The following is a 17,948-nucleotide window of genomic DNA, read 5'->3' as shown; positions in this document are numbered from 1 at the left end:
AATTTTATTTTTTAATAGCCACCGATGACAAAGTATGGAGTCAAAAATAAAAAAAATATACTGGCCTGCTTTCGCCACAGTTTTGGACATTATATGCATATACCCCTTGAAGGGAATTTCATTGCGAATCCAATGATACCAAAATGAAAGACCTAGGGCCAGAATTGAGGTAACAAAGTTGAAAAGAGCAAAACCGATTTTATTCCTCTTTATTAGCACTCACTGAGGTAACGATCAGTTATTTTCTCTGTCTGCTGCGGATGGTATGCCGAGCTTTTAGACTTCACATGCATTTAATCGTGTTGGGAATTCTACTGCGAACACAATGATAACAAGATGAAAGACCTAGGACGAGAATCGAGATGTCCAATGTGAAGAGAGTGTACACATTTTATTGCTCTTTAGCGCTCCCGGGTAACTTGCTCTCACTTTCTCGCCATTCTTTTGGGGTTTATATGCATATACACCTGTAGGAAATTTCATTGCGAATTCACTGATATCAAAATGAAAGACCTAGGACCAGAATTGAGGTAACAAAGTTGAAAAGAGCAAACACATTTCATTGCTCTTTATTAGCGCTCACTGGGGTAACGCGCTGTCACTTTCTCTGTTTGCTGTGGGTGGTACGCCGGGCTTTTGGACTTTATATATGCATATACTCCTGTAAAGAATCTATTGCGATCACAATGATATAAAAATGAAAGACCAATGACTGAATTTAGCAGTCTCCGTGGTGTAGTGGTAAGACACTCGCCTGGCGTTCCGCGAGCGCTATGTCATGGGTTCGTATCCTGGCCGGGGAGGATTTACTGGGCGCAATTCCTTAACTGTAGCCTCTGTTTAACGCAACAGTAAAATGTGTACTTGGATGAAAAAACGATTCTTCGCGGCAGGGGATCGTATTCCAGGGACCATAGGATTAAGGACTTGCCCGAAACGCTACGCGTACTAGTGGCTGTACAAGAATGTAACAACTCTTGTATATATCTAATAATAAATGACGAGAATTGAAGTGACCAAAGTGAAGAGAGTATACACATTTCATTGCTCTTTAGCGCTCCTGGGTAACTTGCTCTCAATTTCTCTGTTTTGTACGGGGTGGTATGCCGGGTTTCCGGACTTCATATGCGTTTAATCGTGTGGAGAATTCTATTGCGAACACATTGATATCAAATTGGAAAACCTAGGATGAGAATTGAGATGACAAAGTTGAAGAGTATGCACTTTTCAGTATTACCGCGCTCTCTAATGGACGACCCGGCCCTCCACCCTGCTTTCATCACGTCGGCGGGTGGAGCGTGCCACGGTTTTTGACATTATATGCATACACTTTTGTTGGGAATTTTATTGCGAACACATTTATACCAAAATGAAAGACCTAGGACGAAAATTGAGGTGACCAAAGTGAAAAGAATGTACACATTTTATCGCTCTTGCGTGCTCTTGGGTAACTTTCAATTTCTGTTTGCTGCGGGGGATAAGCTGAGCTTCCAGACTTTATATACATTTAATCGTGTAGAGAATTCTATTGCAAATACATTGATATCAAATTGGAAAACCTAGGACGAGAATTAAGGTGACAAAGTTGAAAAAGTATACACTTTTCAGTATTACCGCGCGCTCCTGCGGAACGTCCAAAACCACTAGGGTAGGATAAATGCTCGCTCGCCCAAAGCGCTAAAGTGTTAAGTTATTCATTTTTGCTACCACCAAGGAAGGCATCCAGAAAGTCAGTAAGTCAGAACAAACCACATACGGCTGCCTGCAAGACTTGCAGGCATGAAAACGGCCATAGAACTCCCCAAACTGTGTAAACAAATGATCGAAAGTGTTATAGGCAAGTGCCCACTTGTTTGCTCTGCTCCTCCCCTTGTTTGGGGGGAAGAAAGGGGGGGGGGGGCAGGGCATGGATCACAGGCTGCTCCAACATTAGTTTGACAAAAAAAAAAAAAATGATGGAAGAACTCAACTCCCTGGGTAAGGGAGGGTGTCAGGGAGCCACCAGGGCTCATCTGGAAATTGGCATTTCATTTCATTTAATGAGTGTTGTCTGGGCAAACCCCCTCTGACTCCCTGAAACTAACTACCCACAGAGATGGAAGAAATTGGTGTCAAAGACCAGGAGCCAGATTCATGAAGCAGTTATGCGAGCACTTATGAACCTGTACATTTTTTCTTCATTCTTTGATGTTTTTGTTTACAACTATTAAACAATTAATGATCTCAAAAGCATCAGGAGGCTGTTTATAACAATAACAGTTGATTGGGACTTTTCATGCGTGTAAAATGTTTAATAAATGTAACCAAAGCCATCAAAGATTGAGGAAAGATGTACACATTCGTAAGTACTTGCGTGACTACTTTGAGAATCTGGCCTCAGACTTATAATGCTGAGGAGGGAGTCGAATCAACGAGGTACCTCACCCGTCAGATTTGCTGATAAAGGCAGAGCTGCAGAAAAATGCCCGGGTTCGGACACCGAGCATGTGGCACCAAGGCTGAGCTGGCCACCATAGGGCCAGGAGAATCCCTCTCCTGTGGCACGATTCCAGCCAAGCCAGAACCCGGAGCAACAGCAGGACCGGGGGAAAAAGATACAGGTACCCCCAGTGTGACCAGTTCTGCCGGAAATTGTCCACAGCAAGGGCCTCACAGTTGGGGAACGACAACACGTACAGAGGAAGACGCCAAGATCAAGCCGACACGAAGAGGTCTACCTCTGGGTGCCAGTACATCCAGCAAAACCAAAGGAAGAATGCTCCGTCAACTGTCCACTCTGTGGAAAGAGGAATGAAGTGAGACAGGGCGGCAGCCAGGACATTGGACACTCCCTGAATATGAATGGCACGGAGCTAAACCCCAAGAACTCTGTAGAAGAGCTACACAAAGCGACCAGCTCCAAAGAGCCATGGACTGAAGAGACACCCCCTCCCCTGTTGAGACTGAACCACAAGGGGGCAGTCCGAATGGAGCTGGATCATTGAGCCTTGATGAATCCGCACCCTCCACTGCACCAGCTACACAGCCGGTGGCTGAGTGGACAGCATGCTGGATATGAAGTCCTGTGGACCAGGGTTCGAATTCCCGGTGCCGGCAGAAACAGATGGGCAGTCTCTTTCACCCTGATGCCCCTGTTGCAGAAATCAAGACACATAACATACTAATACTAATACTAAACATTACTAATCCAATATAGCCAGCAAACCTGGTTATACTATTTACATTAGTTAGTCAGTTAAAGTTGAAGAGAATGGGAGATTCCGTGACCATCATCATTCCAAGATCATCACAACGACACATATATTTAAGTTACAAAACTATTCCATAAACAACATTCTAGTTTTAAACTTAATAAAAAAGTATTCACTAAGACAGGATATAACATAATTATCAATACAACAGAAGCCTGCCTCCCTATTGTCAATATAAAGACAGAAGGGGCCAAAGAATATTGGAACACCTCTCTGACAAGGAGGCGAGCCAGTCTTTGTACACACGACTTGTAAACAAAGACAATCACAGAGAGCAGCTCGTTCTCAAATTGAACACTACCCCTCGAACTTCGACAAAGGAACCACTACATTCCAACCAACTGAATATCTCACTAACAAAGGGAAGAACAGTTTTCGGTATTTCTATTGCACGTAATTTTGGCCATTATTAGTGTAGGAAATTATCGTTAGACCATGGGGCAACACCCCCGAACACAAGTGAGCCTCCCATTATTCCACTAACATTTCATGTGACACACCTATATTTTATATAGGTGACACACCTATACTATATATAGGTGTGTCTATATAAAGTATAGGGGTCTCACATGAAATGTTAGTGATTTAATTGGAGACTCACTTGTGTTTGGGGTGTTGCCCCATGGTCTAATAATAATTTCCTACACTAATGTACCATTGTTGCAACACATTCATCTGGCAGGTAAACTTGTGACCATGAAACATCAGTTTAGCTGGCCACCTACATAACCTGTGATGTTTCCAAGTACTGGCTGCCCTCACAGATGCCATTACATCTTGAGGTTATCTTGAGATGATTTTGGGGCTTTTAGTGTCCCCGCGGCCCGGTCCTCGACCAGGCCACCACCCCCAGGAAAGCAGTCCGTGACAGCTGACTAACACCCAGGTACCTAATTTACTGCTAGGTAACAGGGGCATAGGGTGAAAGAAACTCTGCCCATTGTTTCTAGCCGGCGCCTGGGATCGAACCCAGGACCACAGGATCACAAGTCCCGCGTGCTGTCCGCTAGGCCGACCGGCTCCCTACATACCGGTCGACCAACCAACACCCCAAACTCACATGGCCCAGGACCTGGACCATATGTGCCATACTCTGATTTGATGTTTAAGGAACAGCTCTCACACTGCCAATACAGGCCATACCTACATACACAGCTAACAGTTCATGTTTATACCAGTACTAATATAATTATAACACTGTAGTACTAACAAATACTGTAGTTTGTTATTGACCACCATATGTGGTATAATTTATATAAAATTAACAGTAAATGTATACAGCTTATTTATTACCACCAATTGTGGGATAAGCTGTGTACATTTATCAACCCCTCCACTATGTGCTCAGGTGAAACCTGGCAGGCTGAGTCTAAAATACAGTTCACTTAGAATTATAGTTCAATATAAATAATTACATAAAACCAGCGTGGCATGATGGGCATGACGAGCATGACGTCTCACACCGCCGCGCCGCTGACCGTGTAGCTCCCCGGGAGGGGGAAGGGGAAGCCCCAGATCCTCTGCACCGGCTATCCACCCATCAGTCCTTAGGCTGGATGTCAAAACACGTGAAAAACTGCCGACCGGAGAGAGGGAGGGAGGGAGGGATGCCGGGGAGCCTCCAGGTCTCGCCCAGAAAATAGCGTTTCATTACATTCAACGCTGGTTTTCTGGGGGGAGCCCCTTTGACTTCCCGGAGCTAACTACCCACAGAGGAAAAACATAGGGACTTACCTGGGAGGTGGTCGCTGCTCACTCCTCAACTCGAAGGCAAGACAACTGGCTTCAACCGCCGACCCAAAGCGACACAGGCCTGACGAGACCCGGGGACATTCACCAGGTAGCAAGCAGCTAGGACCCTGTTCAACCGCCAAATGCCCAGTGCCCGAATGTTGGCCCAGAACATGTTGCCAAAGATGACAGCAGGAGCAGGAGCAGCGAACTTACGGACGACATGGGATCGGGGATAGACCGCAAGAACTCTGCGGACGACCTAGGAGAGACTCGCCCGCGAACAGGAAACTGGATCAACCCAAAGCACGTCCCCAGACACAGAAGCCGTGGCGTGCAAATAACAGCGAAGAGCCGCAACCGGACACAAAACATGATGCATCCCCGGCCTGACCAACCAAGCATCAACAACCCAGGGACCCCTCCGGAAAGCAGCTGTCTCAATCTTTGCCAGAAAAGAAGGAGATGGCTGCAACCGAACAAAACCATCACGAAGACCAAAGGAGCGGAAACCCCTGTGCCAGAAAAGAGCATGAAGCTCTCCAACCCAACCCCCTGAGGCCAATGCCAACAGAAAGAGAGCCTTGGAAAAACAATCCTGAACCGAAGGGGCCACAACAAACCGAGGAGAAGGAAGAAAAGAGAGCACTCTGTTCAAAGACCAGGACGGCTCAGGCAGTGCATGAGCAGGCCGGAGGTGAAACAATGGACGAGACAGCTTGCGAAACTGTGCAGAAGTAACATCAATACCGAAAGCAAGCTGAAGGGGCTCCGCCAGCGCCGCACGATATGAGGCGACAGTGTTAGACATAAGGTGACGGTCCTGGAACAAAAGAGAGAAAGGACACCACCACCCAAACAGAAAGCAAAGCAAAACGACGAAGAAGTAAAGAGAACCGGAAGGACCCCCAGGAGACCTCGTACTGCCGCCGAGAAAAAGCACACAAAAGGGACACGAACAAAGAAGCCACCTGATCTCCATAGAGATGAAGATAAACCCGAGTCAAAAAGACCATACATAGACTCGAGGAGAAGATCGAACTAGCCACGTGATGCACCGGGTCAATCTGTTGGAAGAGGCGCAGCCGCAGAAAAACCTCCGGGTTCGGACACCGGCAAACAGTGCCTGAAACTACGGCTGGGCCGGCTACCACAGGGCCAAGAGGACTACCCTCCCCTGGTAGATCTCCAAGTGAGTCAGGACAAGGAGTAACAGCTGGACCGGGGAAAAGAGGCACAGGAACCCCCATCTCGACCAGTCCTGCCGAAAGGCACTGACCCCGATGGCCTTGCAATCGGGGAAGGGCGCCACATACTGTCGGAAGCGCCATGACTACATTGACGCGAAGAGGTCCACCTCGGGATGCCCGAACGTCTGGCAGAGTCAATGGAAGGAGTCGGCATCAACTGTCCATTCCGTGGATAGGGAAACGAAACGAGACAGGCCGTCGGCCAAGACGTTGGACACTCCCCACACATGAACAGCCAGGAGAGCCAAATCCCGACAACTCAGCAGACGAGTCACCCGAAGCGACCGGCGCCAAAGAGCCAAGGACCGCATTGAACCCCCGCGGTTCAGGCAATGAACTACAGAGGAGCAGTCCAAATGGAGCCGGTTCGTCGATCTGCGGGCAACCTGAACCTTCCGAAGAGTAAGCCACACCGCCACGAACTTCCACACCGTGCTGTGGGCTAGATGGAAGGACGGACCCCACCACCCCTGGTCTGCCTGGTGAGCACTGGTCACAAAGCCCCAGCTGAGAGACGAAGTGTCCGTGAACACATCGAGCGAGGGCTCGGGTAGGCGCCAAGGCACTGAACCCCGAAAAACCGGGAAGAGGAAGCCGGCAACGCAGCAGCCGATGCAAGGGGCCCCCGGGGTTCAAACTCGGTGATTGCGAGAAATGCGGAAGGGACGTCCCCGAAGGAACCAGAACAGCCGACGAAGCCAAACCCCATCCGACGGGTAGACCATCATCGCGGAATTCAGGCTTCCGCACAAACCCTCGAGCAACCGCCGAGTGACCCGGGACCCCCCCCCTCCAGGAACAGGCGCAAGCGAGACTGCAGCCAGAGGAGAGACCCTGAGGAAGAGACAAGGAAGCGGTCCGAAAGTCCCACACAGGACCCAGCCACAACCGAACCTGGGAGGGAACCAGATGGGACTTCCCCAGTTCACCAAGAACCCAAACCCGGCGAGCTGGGAAAGCACCAAATCCCTGGCTAGCAGACAACTGGACCGACTTAGAGCACAAACCAGCCAGTCGTCGAGGTAGGCCAATACCTGAACACCTAACATACGCAGATGGGCCACGACGACCCGCGTAAGGCATGTGAACACGAGAAGTGCCAGATTCGACCAGAACGTGAGACAACGAAAGCGGTAACCTTGACGCCCCACACCTGTCCCTGAGCCAGTCCCTGAACCCCGGATGAATCAGGACGTGCCAATAAGCGTCCCGGTGATCCAGGGACACCATCCAAGAACCCAGCTCTAACAGGAGCCGAACTTGAGACAGCGTAGTCATCCGAAAGGAGGTGGCAATGAACCCAGGGGTTCAGATGGGACAAGTCCAGAACGAACCTCAGGTCCAAACAGTCCTGTTTCAGCACTAGAAACAGACAGAAACCCATCTGAGGGATGACGTCGTTTTGACGACACCCAAGCAAACCCACTCCAAGACAACGTGACGGAGCGCAGGAGAAGAGGCCTGCCCCGCCAGCCTGGAATCCCCCGAAGGAGGAGGGGCCACCCATCGCCACTGTAGGTCGAAGGAAATGACCCAAAACGCCCACAAATTGTGGGACCAGGCGTGAGCAAACAGTGCAAGCTTTCTACCCATTGCCCTGTCAATAGGGCGAACCGCGAAAGGGCAGATACCCCTTACAAGACCCAGAACCTTGCATGGAGCGAGCACCATGCCGACTAGACGAAGGAGAGTCCAAAGGCAGAGCCGAACCCGAAATTGGCACCAGTGGCCTACCACGACGAGTGGAACCCCGAGCCCTGGCACGACCTCCCCGGGAAGGCCACCCAGGACCTCTGGAGAACCAACAAGTCAAACATAGGACACCAACTGGCCGAAGCAGCCTGAATATACTGTGCCACGGCCGGAGCAAAAAGCAAAGGACAAAAGGGCGAAGATATCCTAAGAGCCAGGGCCTAGGCTGATTCCAAAGAGGAGGCAAGCACCTCCTGCCGACATGCGAGTCGGGAAGTGTAGAACAGGGAAACCGCATCCCATCAAGATCGTTGCAAACAGCTTCAACAAGGCAGACGCTGCGCGCACCTCCGAGCACAAGGCACCGGACCCCGGAATGGCCCCGAAGCGCGCCCACATCCTCTCCCAAATCAGTCCAAAGACAGCTCCAGGAGGTCCCAGGGCACGCAAGTCCTCGGCCACCTGCGCAGCCGACTGGGAGGGAACCTGTACATGGAACTGCCGAACGCCAACATCCCGGGAAAGGGCAGGAGCAAACAAGCACTCAATGAGGTGCTCAAGGTCACCCCCCAGAAAAACCTGAACCACCGAGACCTCCCGCCACTTCAAGCGTGTGGGAATGCAACCCGTTCTCGCAAATTTAATAAGTCAATATTGACTTATTAGTGGCGTGCATAGGTGACATACTAAACTTAATAGTTTCCCTTGAAAAGCTTCATAGAAAACACCGACCTTACCTTACCTACTTAGTATGTTAAAATAAGCATCTTATAGCTTCGTAATTACAATTGTTACTTAACCTATTATAGGTATAGGTTAGGTAATAATTGTGATTACGAAGCAATAAGATGCTTATCTTAACATACTAAGTAGGTTAGGTAAGGTCGGTGTTTTCTATGAAGCTTTTCAAGGGAAACTATTAAGTTAAGTATGTCATCTATGCACATATTTAATAAGTCAATATTGACTTATTAAATTTGCGAGAACGGGTTGCAACGGGAATGACAGAAAGAATGCCAAGCCTCCAAAGCAAAAACAGCACAGTCCACCAGCCAGGACGACTCCAGAACCTCATAACGGACCCAGAAAGAGAACGAACGAAAGAGAAACAGAAGGGGGCCCACTGCTCAGACCCAGAGGCTTCAGCAGGGATATCGGACTTCGAATGCCTCCGTCACCACACCGAAAGGGGCATCCCCCGAGACTCGAGACCATTTAAACCTTGCCCCGACCCCGAAACTCTCAGATGCTTCGGGGCTAGAGGCAGGAAGGAGGGGGGAGGGGGGGATCACGATGCACCACAGCAGGGAAAGGACGAGGTGTGGACTGAACCAAGGTCGAAGTGACCCCCCCCCCCCCAAGTCCGGGTCCCTATAAGTAAAACGGGGCAGCCTCGGGGCATCTGGGTGAGCAACCAACCTAGCGCGATGCAATAACCTAAAACGAGCATGCAATGCCTGCGCCGCCTGTACCTGTAGATCATCATCTTGAGAATTGGGTAAACTGAGTAACCAACAAGCGTCTCCATCCACCTGCAGTTTGGGTACTGACTGGAATTTATGGTAGGGTTCCCCCCCTCACTTCCCACTTTCAGGTCAAACCCTGTACCCAGGATCTTCCCCAGACTGTCTTGGGAAATCCTTCAAGAGATTCTACTCCAGGAAATCAGAGTGCTGACCTACCTAAATGACCGAGATGTTTATCTACCATTTTCCATCACCTTAGCTTCCAACGACCGAGAGGAAACCCCCCCCCCCCACCCTTCCCTGGGAAATTTATATCTAATTCAGTAGAAATAAATACATAGAATTATTAAACATAAAAGTGCTAATCATTTTTTTTCCTAGCTGGTGTCTGAAAGTACAAGTAGTAAAATGTGGAATAAAATTCATCAATGCAATACTTACTCTTAACTTATCATCTTCAAAGTTTTGTAGAGGTATAGATTGCATCTCGGCTGGGTATGCAGAACGCATATGAGGAGGATAGAGCGAGTTTCGTCTCTGGAGTTCAGACAATCTCTTCCATTGGGCTTCTTCCAATGGGTTGCATCGTCCAACCTATTTATAGTATTGTAAAATTAGAGTCAGGTTGTACTCAACACCCAAAAAAATTAATTATATGAAAATTAAGCCATAATTCATTTGGATATACGTAAGAGTAACAATGCCCTGGAGGGGTAATACGTTGTCAAGCATTTGCTGTGTTCCCATATCACTAGCTTTCTTGAATCACAATCATATTGCTCTCATATCATAGCATTTTTAATTCCTCTGGTATGATTTTGTGCTAGAACAAGAATTGAAAATATTACCACTATAGGCTAGATTTCATTGACACATGATGAATACATAAAAACCCAGTGTTGAATGTCATGAAACACCCCATTCTGGGTGGACCATGCTGGTGGTCAGAGTTGGTCTCTAACATTTTCAAATCTTTCTTTAATATATGGAAAATAAGTCATTATACAGTCCATTCTCTTAAAATTAAAGCACTGTACTTATAGTAACAGTGTTGTTGATCGTACAAATATGCATATGATGGACCAATAAAAAGTAGACTTTTGTATTATTGAATTTGGACAAGCTAGAAAAGTTTCACTATATAGCTAATGAAACCTAACCTAACGATCCTAGGCCTAATATAGTACGTATATGTATTATACTAGGCCTAATAATATTTAAGTTTGGATTCAAGCTTTATTTTTCCCAGACTACAATAAAATGAATAGTACCATATTCTACTTTTTTACTTTTCCACCATGTTGATATTTGTACGATTGTCCACATAAGACAGTACTTATTTGTAACTACAGCATCAAGGAGGATGAATTTCACTATAATTCCAATGCACTGAATCTCTTATGAGGTCTAAACACTGTATCTGCATCACTAGCACATTGTTGGAGTATTGTCCCAATGGGTAAAAGGTGAGGAGAAAGGACAATAATAGTTCTGCCTGCTCTCTTTATTTGCAGTGAACACACAACTTTTCAGGCTTTATTCTCATCTATACACCAGTCAACATTTGCAGGGTGTTTAAGTGCCCGTGTTGACACTCCTGGTTTCCTATGACCTGAAAAACAGAGTTTGGCTGAAGCTCCAAACTCTGGAGCTTCCCCCACCTCCCCAAAACCATTCAAACTGAACCAGGTAAAGTTTGAAGAGGGAGTGGGCAGGCAGTGTTACCATCTCCTTGTGATCTCAAGGTAACTGATAGATGAAGATTAAGCCACACAAAAGGTCGCACTGGCATGAATAACCCTGTAAGTGGTAGCCCTTTTGAGCCATTACTAGTATCGAGAGCTGATACTGGAGATCTGTGGAGGTGCGACTGCACCCTGCATGACGGGAGATGTCTCCCATGGGTTATTATTCGTTGTTGTTGTTGTTGTTATAGATTCAGCTACTCAGAACAAGTTCCAAGTAGCTCGGGCTATGGTGAGCCCGTAACTTACCTGGCACAGGAGCGAGGCAAGTAGCATGGGCTACGGTGAGCCCGAAGTGCACTTACCTGGCACAGGAGCGGTGCTGAATGAATCTGTGGGGGTCAAGGTAACTCTCGAGATCATATATATATATAACCGACAATAGGCAGAGGAAAAACAAAATTGCCACCTTGGGAAAACAGTTGAGCTCAACTAGCAGACAATATTTATGGTCATATAGAGTTCATTCGAGCCATTGCTCCAATTCTCAAACTTCCAACACCAATACAGGAAAAATATGAAAATATATAATTGAACAGTCTTTCTCTAATGGAAGACAACAACAGACAAAGAAGTTTAAATTAAATTTAGATACAAAGCAATATTACAACCATTAAATAGTACACTAAGAGAAAAATCGATAAAGAAAAACTTCTTAAAAAACTGGGTTAGTTAAATTTTAAACATACAGAGGAACCTCAGGTGACGAGCAGCTCCATCTATGAGCAATCCACTCACAGAAAATTTGTCTCGATTGACGAGCTTACGCTCGGTTAATGAGAAAACCATGTGGTGATTCCTAGCGTTCCCGCTGGCTCTTACAAATTCTCCGATGCCTCCAACCATACAAATCAATGATTTTTTTATAAAAGATGCTAATGAGGCTGGAATGTAAAGGGGTGACTGCTGTGATGTTGCAAAGTTGATTTTTTTTGTCTTAAAAAAAAAAAAAAAATATGAAAAATTGAAAAAGAAGGCAGCATCAAAAGGTTTGATCAGTGTATGTCAGGTAGGCTGCTCTATTTTCTATAAAAAATAAAACAAATCAAGTATCATACTGATGTTTTTTGATAGTGGAACATTAGTTTTATTTCCAATATTTTAAATGGGGAAATTTGTTTCGCAAGGCGAGCTCAGTGCCGGAACGGATTAAATTCATTAACCGAGGCACCACTGTGTGAGAGTATTTTTATTTATTTATTTATTTATTTATTTATATATATATAAATATATATTATTTATATATATATAAATATATATTATTTATATATATATATATATAATATATATATATATATATATATATATATATATATATATATATATATATATATATATATATATATATATATATATATATATATATATATATATATATATATATATATATATATGTCGTACCTAGTAGCCAGAACGCACTTCTCAGCCTACTATGCAAGGCCCGATTTGCCTAATAAGCCAAGTTTTCATGAATTAATTGTTTTTCGACTACCTAACCTACCTAACCTAACCTAACCTAACTTTTTCAGCTACCTAACCAAACCTAACCTATAAAGATAGGTTAGGTTAGGTTAGGTAGGGTTGGTTAGGTTCGGTCATATATCTACGTTAATTTTAACTCCAATAAAAAAAAATTGACCTCATACATAATGAAATGTGTAGCTTTATCATTTCATAAGAAAAAAATTAGAAAAAATATATTAATTCAGGAAAACTTAGCTTATTAGGCAAATCGGGCCATGCATAGTAGGCCAAAAAGTGAGTTCTGGCTACTAGGTACGACATATATATATACATATATATATATATATATATATATATATATATATATATATATATATATATATATATATATATATATATATATATATTTTGTGACGGTAACGCGTTGGTGTTCGGCTGTTTAAGGCTAGGGGTATGGCCTCGTCACATAGTTATATGGGGGCCTGTCCTAGGAGCTTCACTCAGGTACTGGTGCCAAGTGGTAATTTATGGTAAGCGTATTTAACTTTGTTAACGTAGCTTTACTATTTTTCATTCAATTTCATTTTTTATAAGGTGCGGTGTATTGTGCATTACGAGAGTAACATATAGTGAAGGTGAGACAACTTTGGATTACGTGGTGACTGTAGGCCGCAGTCATACTCTTAATTGGTCATCTCTCCCTCCGTGTTATTACTCGTATTTACCATCTATGTCCCTTGAATATTTCTCATTCTGACAGATCATCATATTGGTACCCTGGTACTGTGGTCTGCCCCGGGTCAAGAGTACCCAATCTTCTGCAATCTGACTGTAGGAGGACAAAGAGGGCCATAGTTCCTCTAGCTCGAACTTTAGTTGCTGAATTGGGACCTCAGCAGCAGTTCTCGTCACCAGTTGACACCTCGCACCCCTACACGTCAGTCAGAGATGATGATACATACAACGGTAGGGAATTAGCTTATTTTTTCAGAGCACAAAAGTTCGCTAATTCTGTAAGTATCATATTAAATTCAGTAGGAAAAACTTGCTTTATGTCCTATAGAGACTTGGCAAGGTATGCCTACATCCTTGGACTACCAATTTTACTTTTGAAGCATTTAACTGTTTCATTTGTTTTCGAAACTCTGTTTCATTTGTTAGTAGGATTTTCTTGCCCTTATCCTCTTACATGAGTACCGGGTACAAGATTTCCTGCGCCCTTGATTTAATTTAATCATTTAATATCTTTCACTTAACTTTAATTGTTAAAGATCTCACAGGATAGGTGCCAGTTGCCACGTTGTCCTGTTTCTGACATTCACTATTGAATATTCGTGTACCTTTATTTGCTAATTTCACCATGTTTCGTCTCCAAGCTTTCCGTGCAAATCCAGCAGGTGAAATAGGGACTTTAAGTCGTGCCAAGAGGACTGAATTACAAACTCTTGCACATGAGTATCAACTAGAAGTTCCCTACCAAGCCAACAAAAATGACCTATACAACCTGTTGCTGGATTACTATTTAGAGCAAGGTAAGATAGACTCTGAAATTCATGAAACTTACTATATTGCAGATAAAACTGACTTGGCAACGATGAAACTCAAACTAGAGCTGGCCAAGATTGAACGTGAACAACAAGAACGAGCAGCTGCCATACGAAGGGAAGAACAAGAACGTGAGATTGCCTTACTCCAGGAGCGGGAACGCATACGGCTTGAAACCAAACAACGCGAGTTGGAAATGCAACGTGAACATGACAAGCAACAAGCGACTCTGGCTCTTGAGTGTCGTCAACGAGAATACACGTTGGAAACTTCACACCTCGCTCAACGCCAACAAGCTACTGCCAATCTTCCCGTCAGTTTTAATATATCACATGCAAGTAAGTTAATGCCATCCTTTGTAGAAGCAGAAGTTGATGTGTTCTTTACCACCTTTGAAACCCTTGCTAATCAACTCAGTTGGCCTGTCGACCAATGGGCCACACTTCTCAGAGTCCATCTTACAGGTAGAGCTGCAGTCACACTCAGTACTTTGGCGTCTGAGACTGACTACTACACTCTGAAACAAGCAGTGTTGGACGCCTACCTACTTTCCACCGAAAGTTATAGAAGGAAATTTCGTGACCACCTGAAGGCAAGTACCACTACCTTCCTCGAGTTTGCCAACACGAAACGGAGGTATTTCATGAAATGGCTGGAAGCAGCACATGTCTCTACTTTTACAGAACTCGTCAACCTGATGCTTGTTGAAGAATTCTTGAGACGTGTGCCACCTCCTGTCCGCCTCTACTTAGCAGATAAAGAAGAAACCGACTACCTGAAGTGTGCTAAGTCGGCTGACACTTACAGCCTCATCCACCGGCTGACACCTGAACCATCCTCCAGTAAGAAGTCGTGGTACAGTTACGAGAAGGTGAGCCCCGATCAAGCTGGTTCACAACTGTACTGCAAGTATTGTAGACTCTATGGACATACCATAGACAAGTGTGGTAAGTCTCAATACAAGGGAACCACTGACCAACAAAGACCCAAACCAACTCCTCCTAAGTCCGGTAAGCCTGTGATGAATGTTGGTGTTGATGTTAATGATCTTTCTCTTTTCAGTAACCACCTGTATACTGGAACTGTCTCTGCCAACGGTTCAAATCCGGAGGGACGTTTCAAATTGAAGATCTTGAGGGACACAGCGGCTCTACAATCGATCATCTTGAAGTCGGCTGTGCCCAACATCGTCTACACCGGAGAAACCGTCTTCATCACTGACCTCACTGCTACCACTCCATACCCTCTCGCCAGAGTCCACCTGGATTGTCCCTACGTGAACGGGGAAGTCCAAGTCGCCGTCAGGGAAAAGCCTTTTCCCATGCCTGGAGTGCAACTTCTCCTAGGCAACGACTGGGCAGAAGACCTGCAACCGACCAACCTCATCGTCATGGACAAACCCCAGGTGTGTAACTCTGTGCCAATAAACCTTATTCTAGAGTATGTTCCAGCAGAGGTTCAAGAGAGTGATGAAGTTTCTCCTCCGGTTCTCGTGACCACCCGTGCACAAGCCGCACGTCCACAGCCAGCTGACTCTACTGCTACCGCTGTCCCTCAAGACCCTCAGAAACTACCCCCGCATCTGACCAAGTTGGAGTTCCGTAAGTTGCAGAGGGAAGATCTTACTTTAACACCATTGTTTTTCCAGGCCGAGACTCAACCCGACAGTATTCCTGGGTTCTTCCTAGAGGACGACTTGCTCTACCGCAGATATAGACCCAGTAAACTGAAGGAGGACGATTGGGCCAACATCGAACAACTTGTGATTCCCACCAGCCTGCGGCCCACTATTCTACACCTGGCCCACGGAGCATTCTCCCACTACGGCTTCAACAAGACTTACCATGGGATTCGTCAAGACTACTACTGGCCAGGTATGGTAAATAACGTCAAACAGTACGTAAAACAGTGTCATACATGTCAGATGGCAGGCAAGCCGAATGTCTCCATTCCCAGAGCACCACTGATTCCCATACAGGTGCCTGCGGAACCTTTCCACAGACTCATAATAGACTGTGTCGGTCCTTTACCTCGGACCAGTTCAGGTAACGCCTACATCCTAACCATCCTGTGTCCTACCACCAGATTTCCCATAGCAGTTCCAGTGAAGAACATCACGGCTGCTACGGTTATAAAACATCTATTGAAGATCTTCACTCAATACGGATTTCCCAGGGAGATTCAAAGTGACTGTGGTACCAACTTCACCAGTGATCTCTTCAAAAGGACACTGGAGGAGTTCAACATCAAACAGGTATTGTCCAGCCCCTATCATCCTGCTTCACAGGGTTCTCTTGAACGTAGTCATCAGACCATCAAAGCACTCTTGAAAAAGTTTTGTAGTGAAACCTCAAAGGATTGGGATAAGCAGATTGACCTAATAATGTGTATTTTCAGAAGTCTCCCCAATGAGTCCCTAGGAGTATCTCCTTATGAGATGCTCTACGGCCGTAAGTGCCGTACTCCCCTTAAGGCTTTCAAAGACTCTCTCAGAGATGCCACCTTCAGTGAGCATCAGAATGTGCCCCAGTTTCTTCAAAACCTTCAACACATTCTAGAGAGAGTCCACCGCTTTGCCCATGATAATCTATTGAAAGCCCAGGTGAGAATGAAGACATTACGACCAGACCAGCAAAGTAAGAAAATTCAAGCCGGGAGACTTCGTCCTTGCCTATTTCCCTATCCCAGGTTCACCTTTACAAAACAGATTTTCAGGACCCTACTGCGTCAAAGAGTGCAGGAACAACAACAACTACGTCATAGAGACTCCAGATAGGCGGCGGAAGACCCAGCTGTGCCACGTCAACCTCCTGAAGCAATATAATGGTACTCCTCCCACTGTCTTGACTAACTATTCTACTTTCACAGAACCCTACATCCACAGTGAGACCTTCCCAGCTTCTCCTCCCGAAAGCACTGACAAGGAGTCAGCGCTTTCTAATTCCGAAATCCTTAATGATCTTCCCAAATACTTTCAGGATAATCATAGTGCACCTCTCGTCAAGATCTTCAGAGAACATCAAGAGTTGTTCCGAGATGATCCCCAAGAGTGTAATGTTACCCAGCACGACATCCAACTGCTCCCCGACACCCGGCCGATTCGTCAACCCTTCTACCGAATCAGCCCGAGCAAGAAGGAAGTCATGCGTGCTGAGGTGCAATACCTCTTGGATCATGGACTGGCTACACCTTGTGAGTCCCCCTGGGCCTCACCTTGTATCTTGGTGCCCAAACCCCAAGGTAAGGTGCGGTTGTGCACTGACTATCGTAAACTGAACTCTGTCACTGTCAAGGATGCTTACCCCTTGCCAAGGATAGATGACATCCTTGATGCCATTGGTAGTGCCCAGTACTTGTCCCAAGTGGACTTGCTTAAGGGGTACTATCAAGTGTGTCTAACGGAGCGCGCTAAAGAGATATCTGCCTTCATCACTCCTTTTGGACTTTTCAGATATGAACGCCTTCCTTTCGGACTATGTAATGCCCCGGCCACCTTTCAAAGAGCTGTCAACCGTGTCATCCAGGGCTTGGATAACACATACGCCTACCTGGACGATATCGTCGTAGCCTCCAACTCCTGGAGTGAACATCTGCTCCAGCTGCGACGTCTGTTCTCCAAGCTCCTGACAGCCGGCCTCACCATCAACCTGGGCAAGTCCACTTTCGCGAAAGGTAAAGTGCGTTATCTGGGTCATGTTATTGGGAGTGGCAGCATAGCTCCGTTAGACTCACACACTCAAGCCATCCAACAGTATCCACAGCCTACCACCAGGAAGCAGCTCCTGCGCTTCCTTGGTCTTGCCT

General features: G+C 45.9%; 1 protein-coding gene across 1 annotated transcript in view; it reads right to left on the bottom strand.

The window, feature by feature from the left end:
• Window positions 1-17,948, bottom strand: part of LOC123769138 (putative leucine-rich repeat-containing protein DDB_G0290503) — a 273,502-nt gene that overhangs the window by 51,083 nt on the left and 204,471 nt on the right. The window contains 1 exon segment of the mRNA XM_069316913.1: window positions 9,832-9,984. Within this exon segment, the coding sequence (XP_069173014.1) occupies window positions 9,832-9,984 (153 nt within the window).

The sequence above is a fragment of the Procambarus clarkii genome, chromosome 86 (assembly GCF_040958095.1).
Source record: "Procambarus clarkii isolate CNS0578487 chromosome 86, FALCON_Pclarkii_2.0, whole genome shotgun sequence".
Lineage (NCBI taxonomy): Eukaryota > Metazoa > Arthropoda > Malacostraca > Decapoda > Cambaridae > Procambarus > Procambarus clarkii.
Note: the sequence above shows the minus strand (reverse complement) of the source record. Positions and strands in the feature narration are given on the sequence as shown.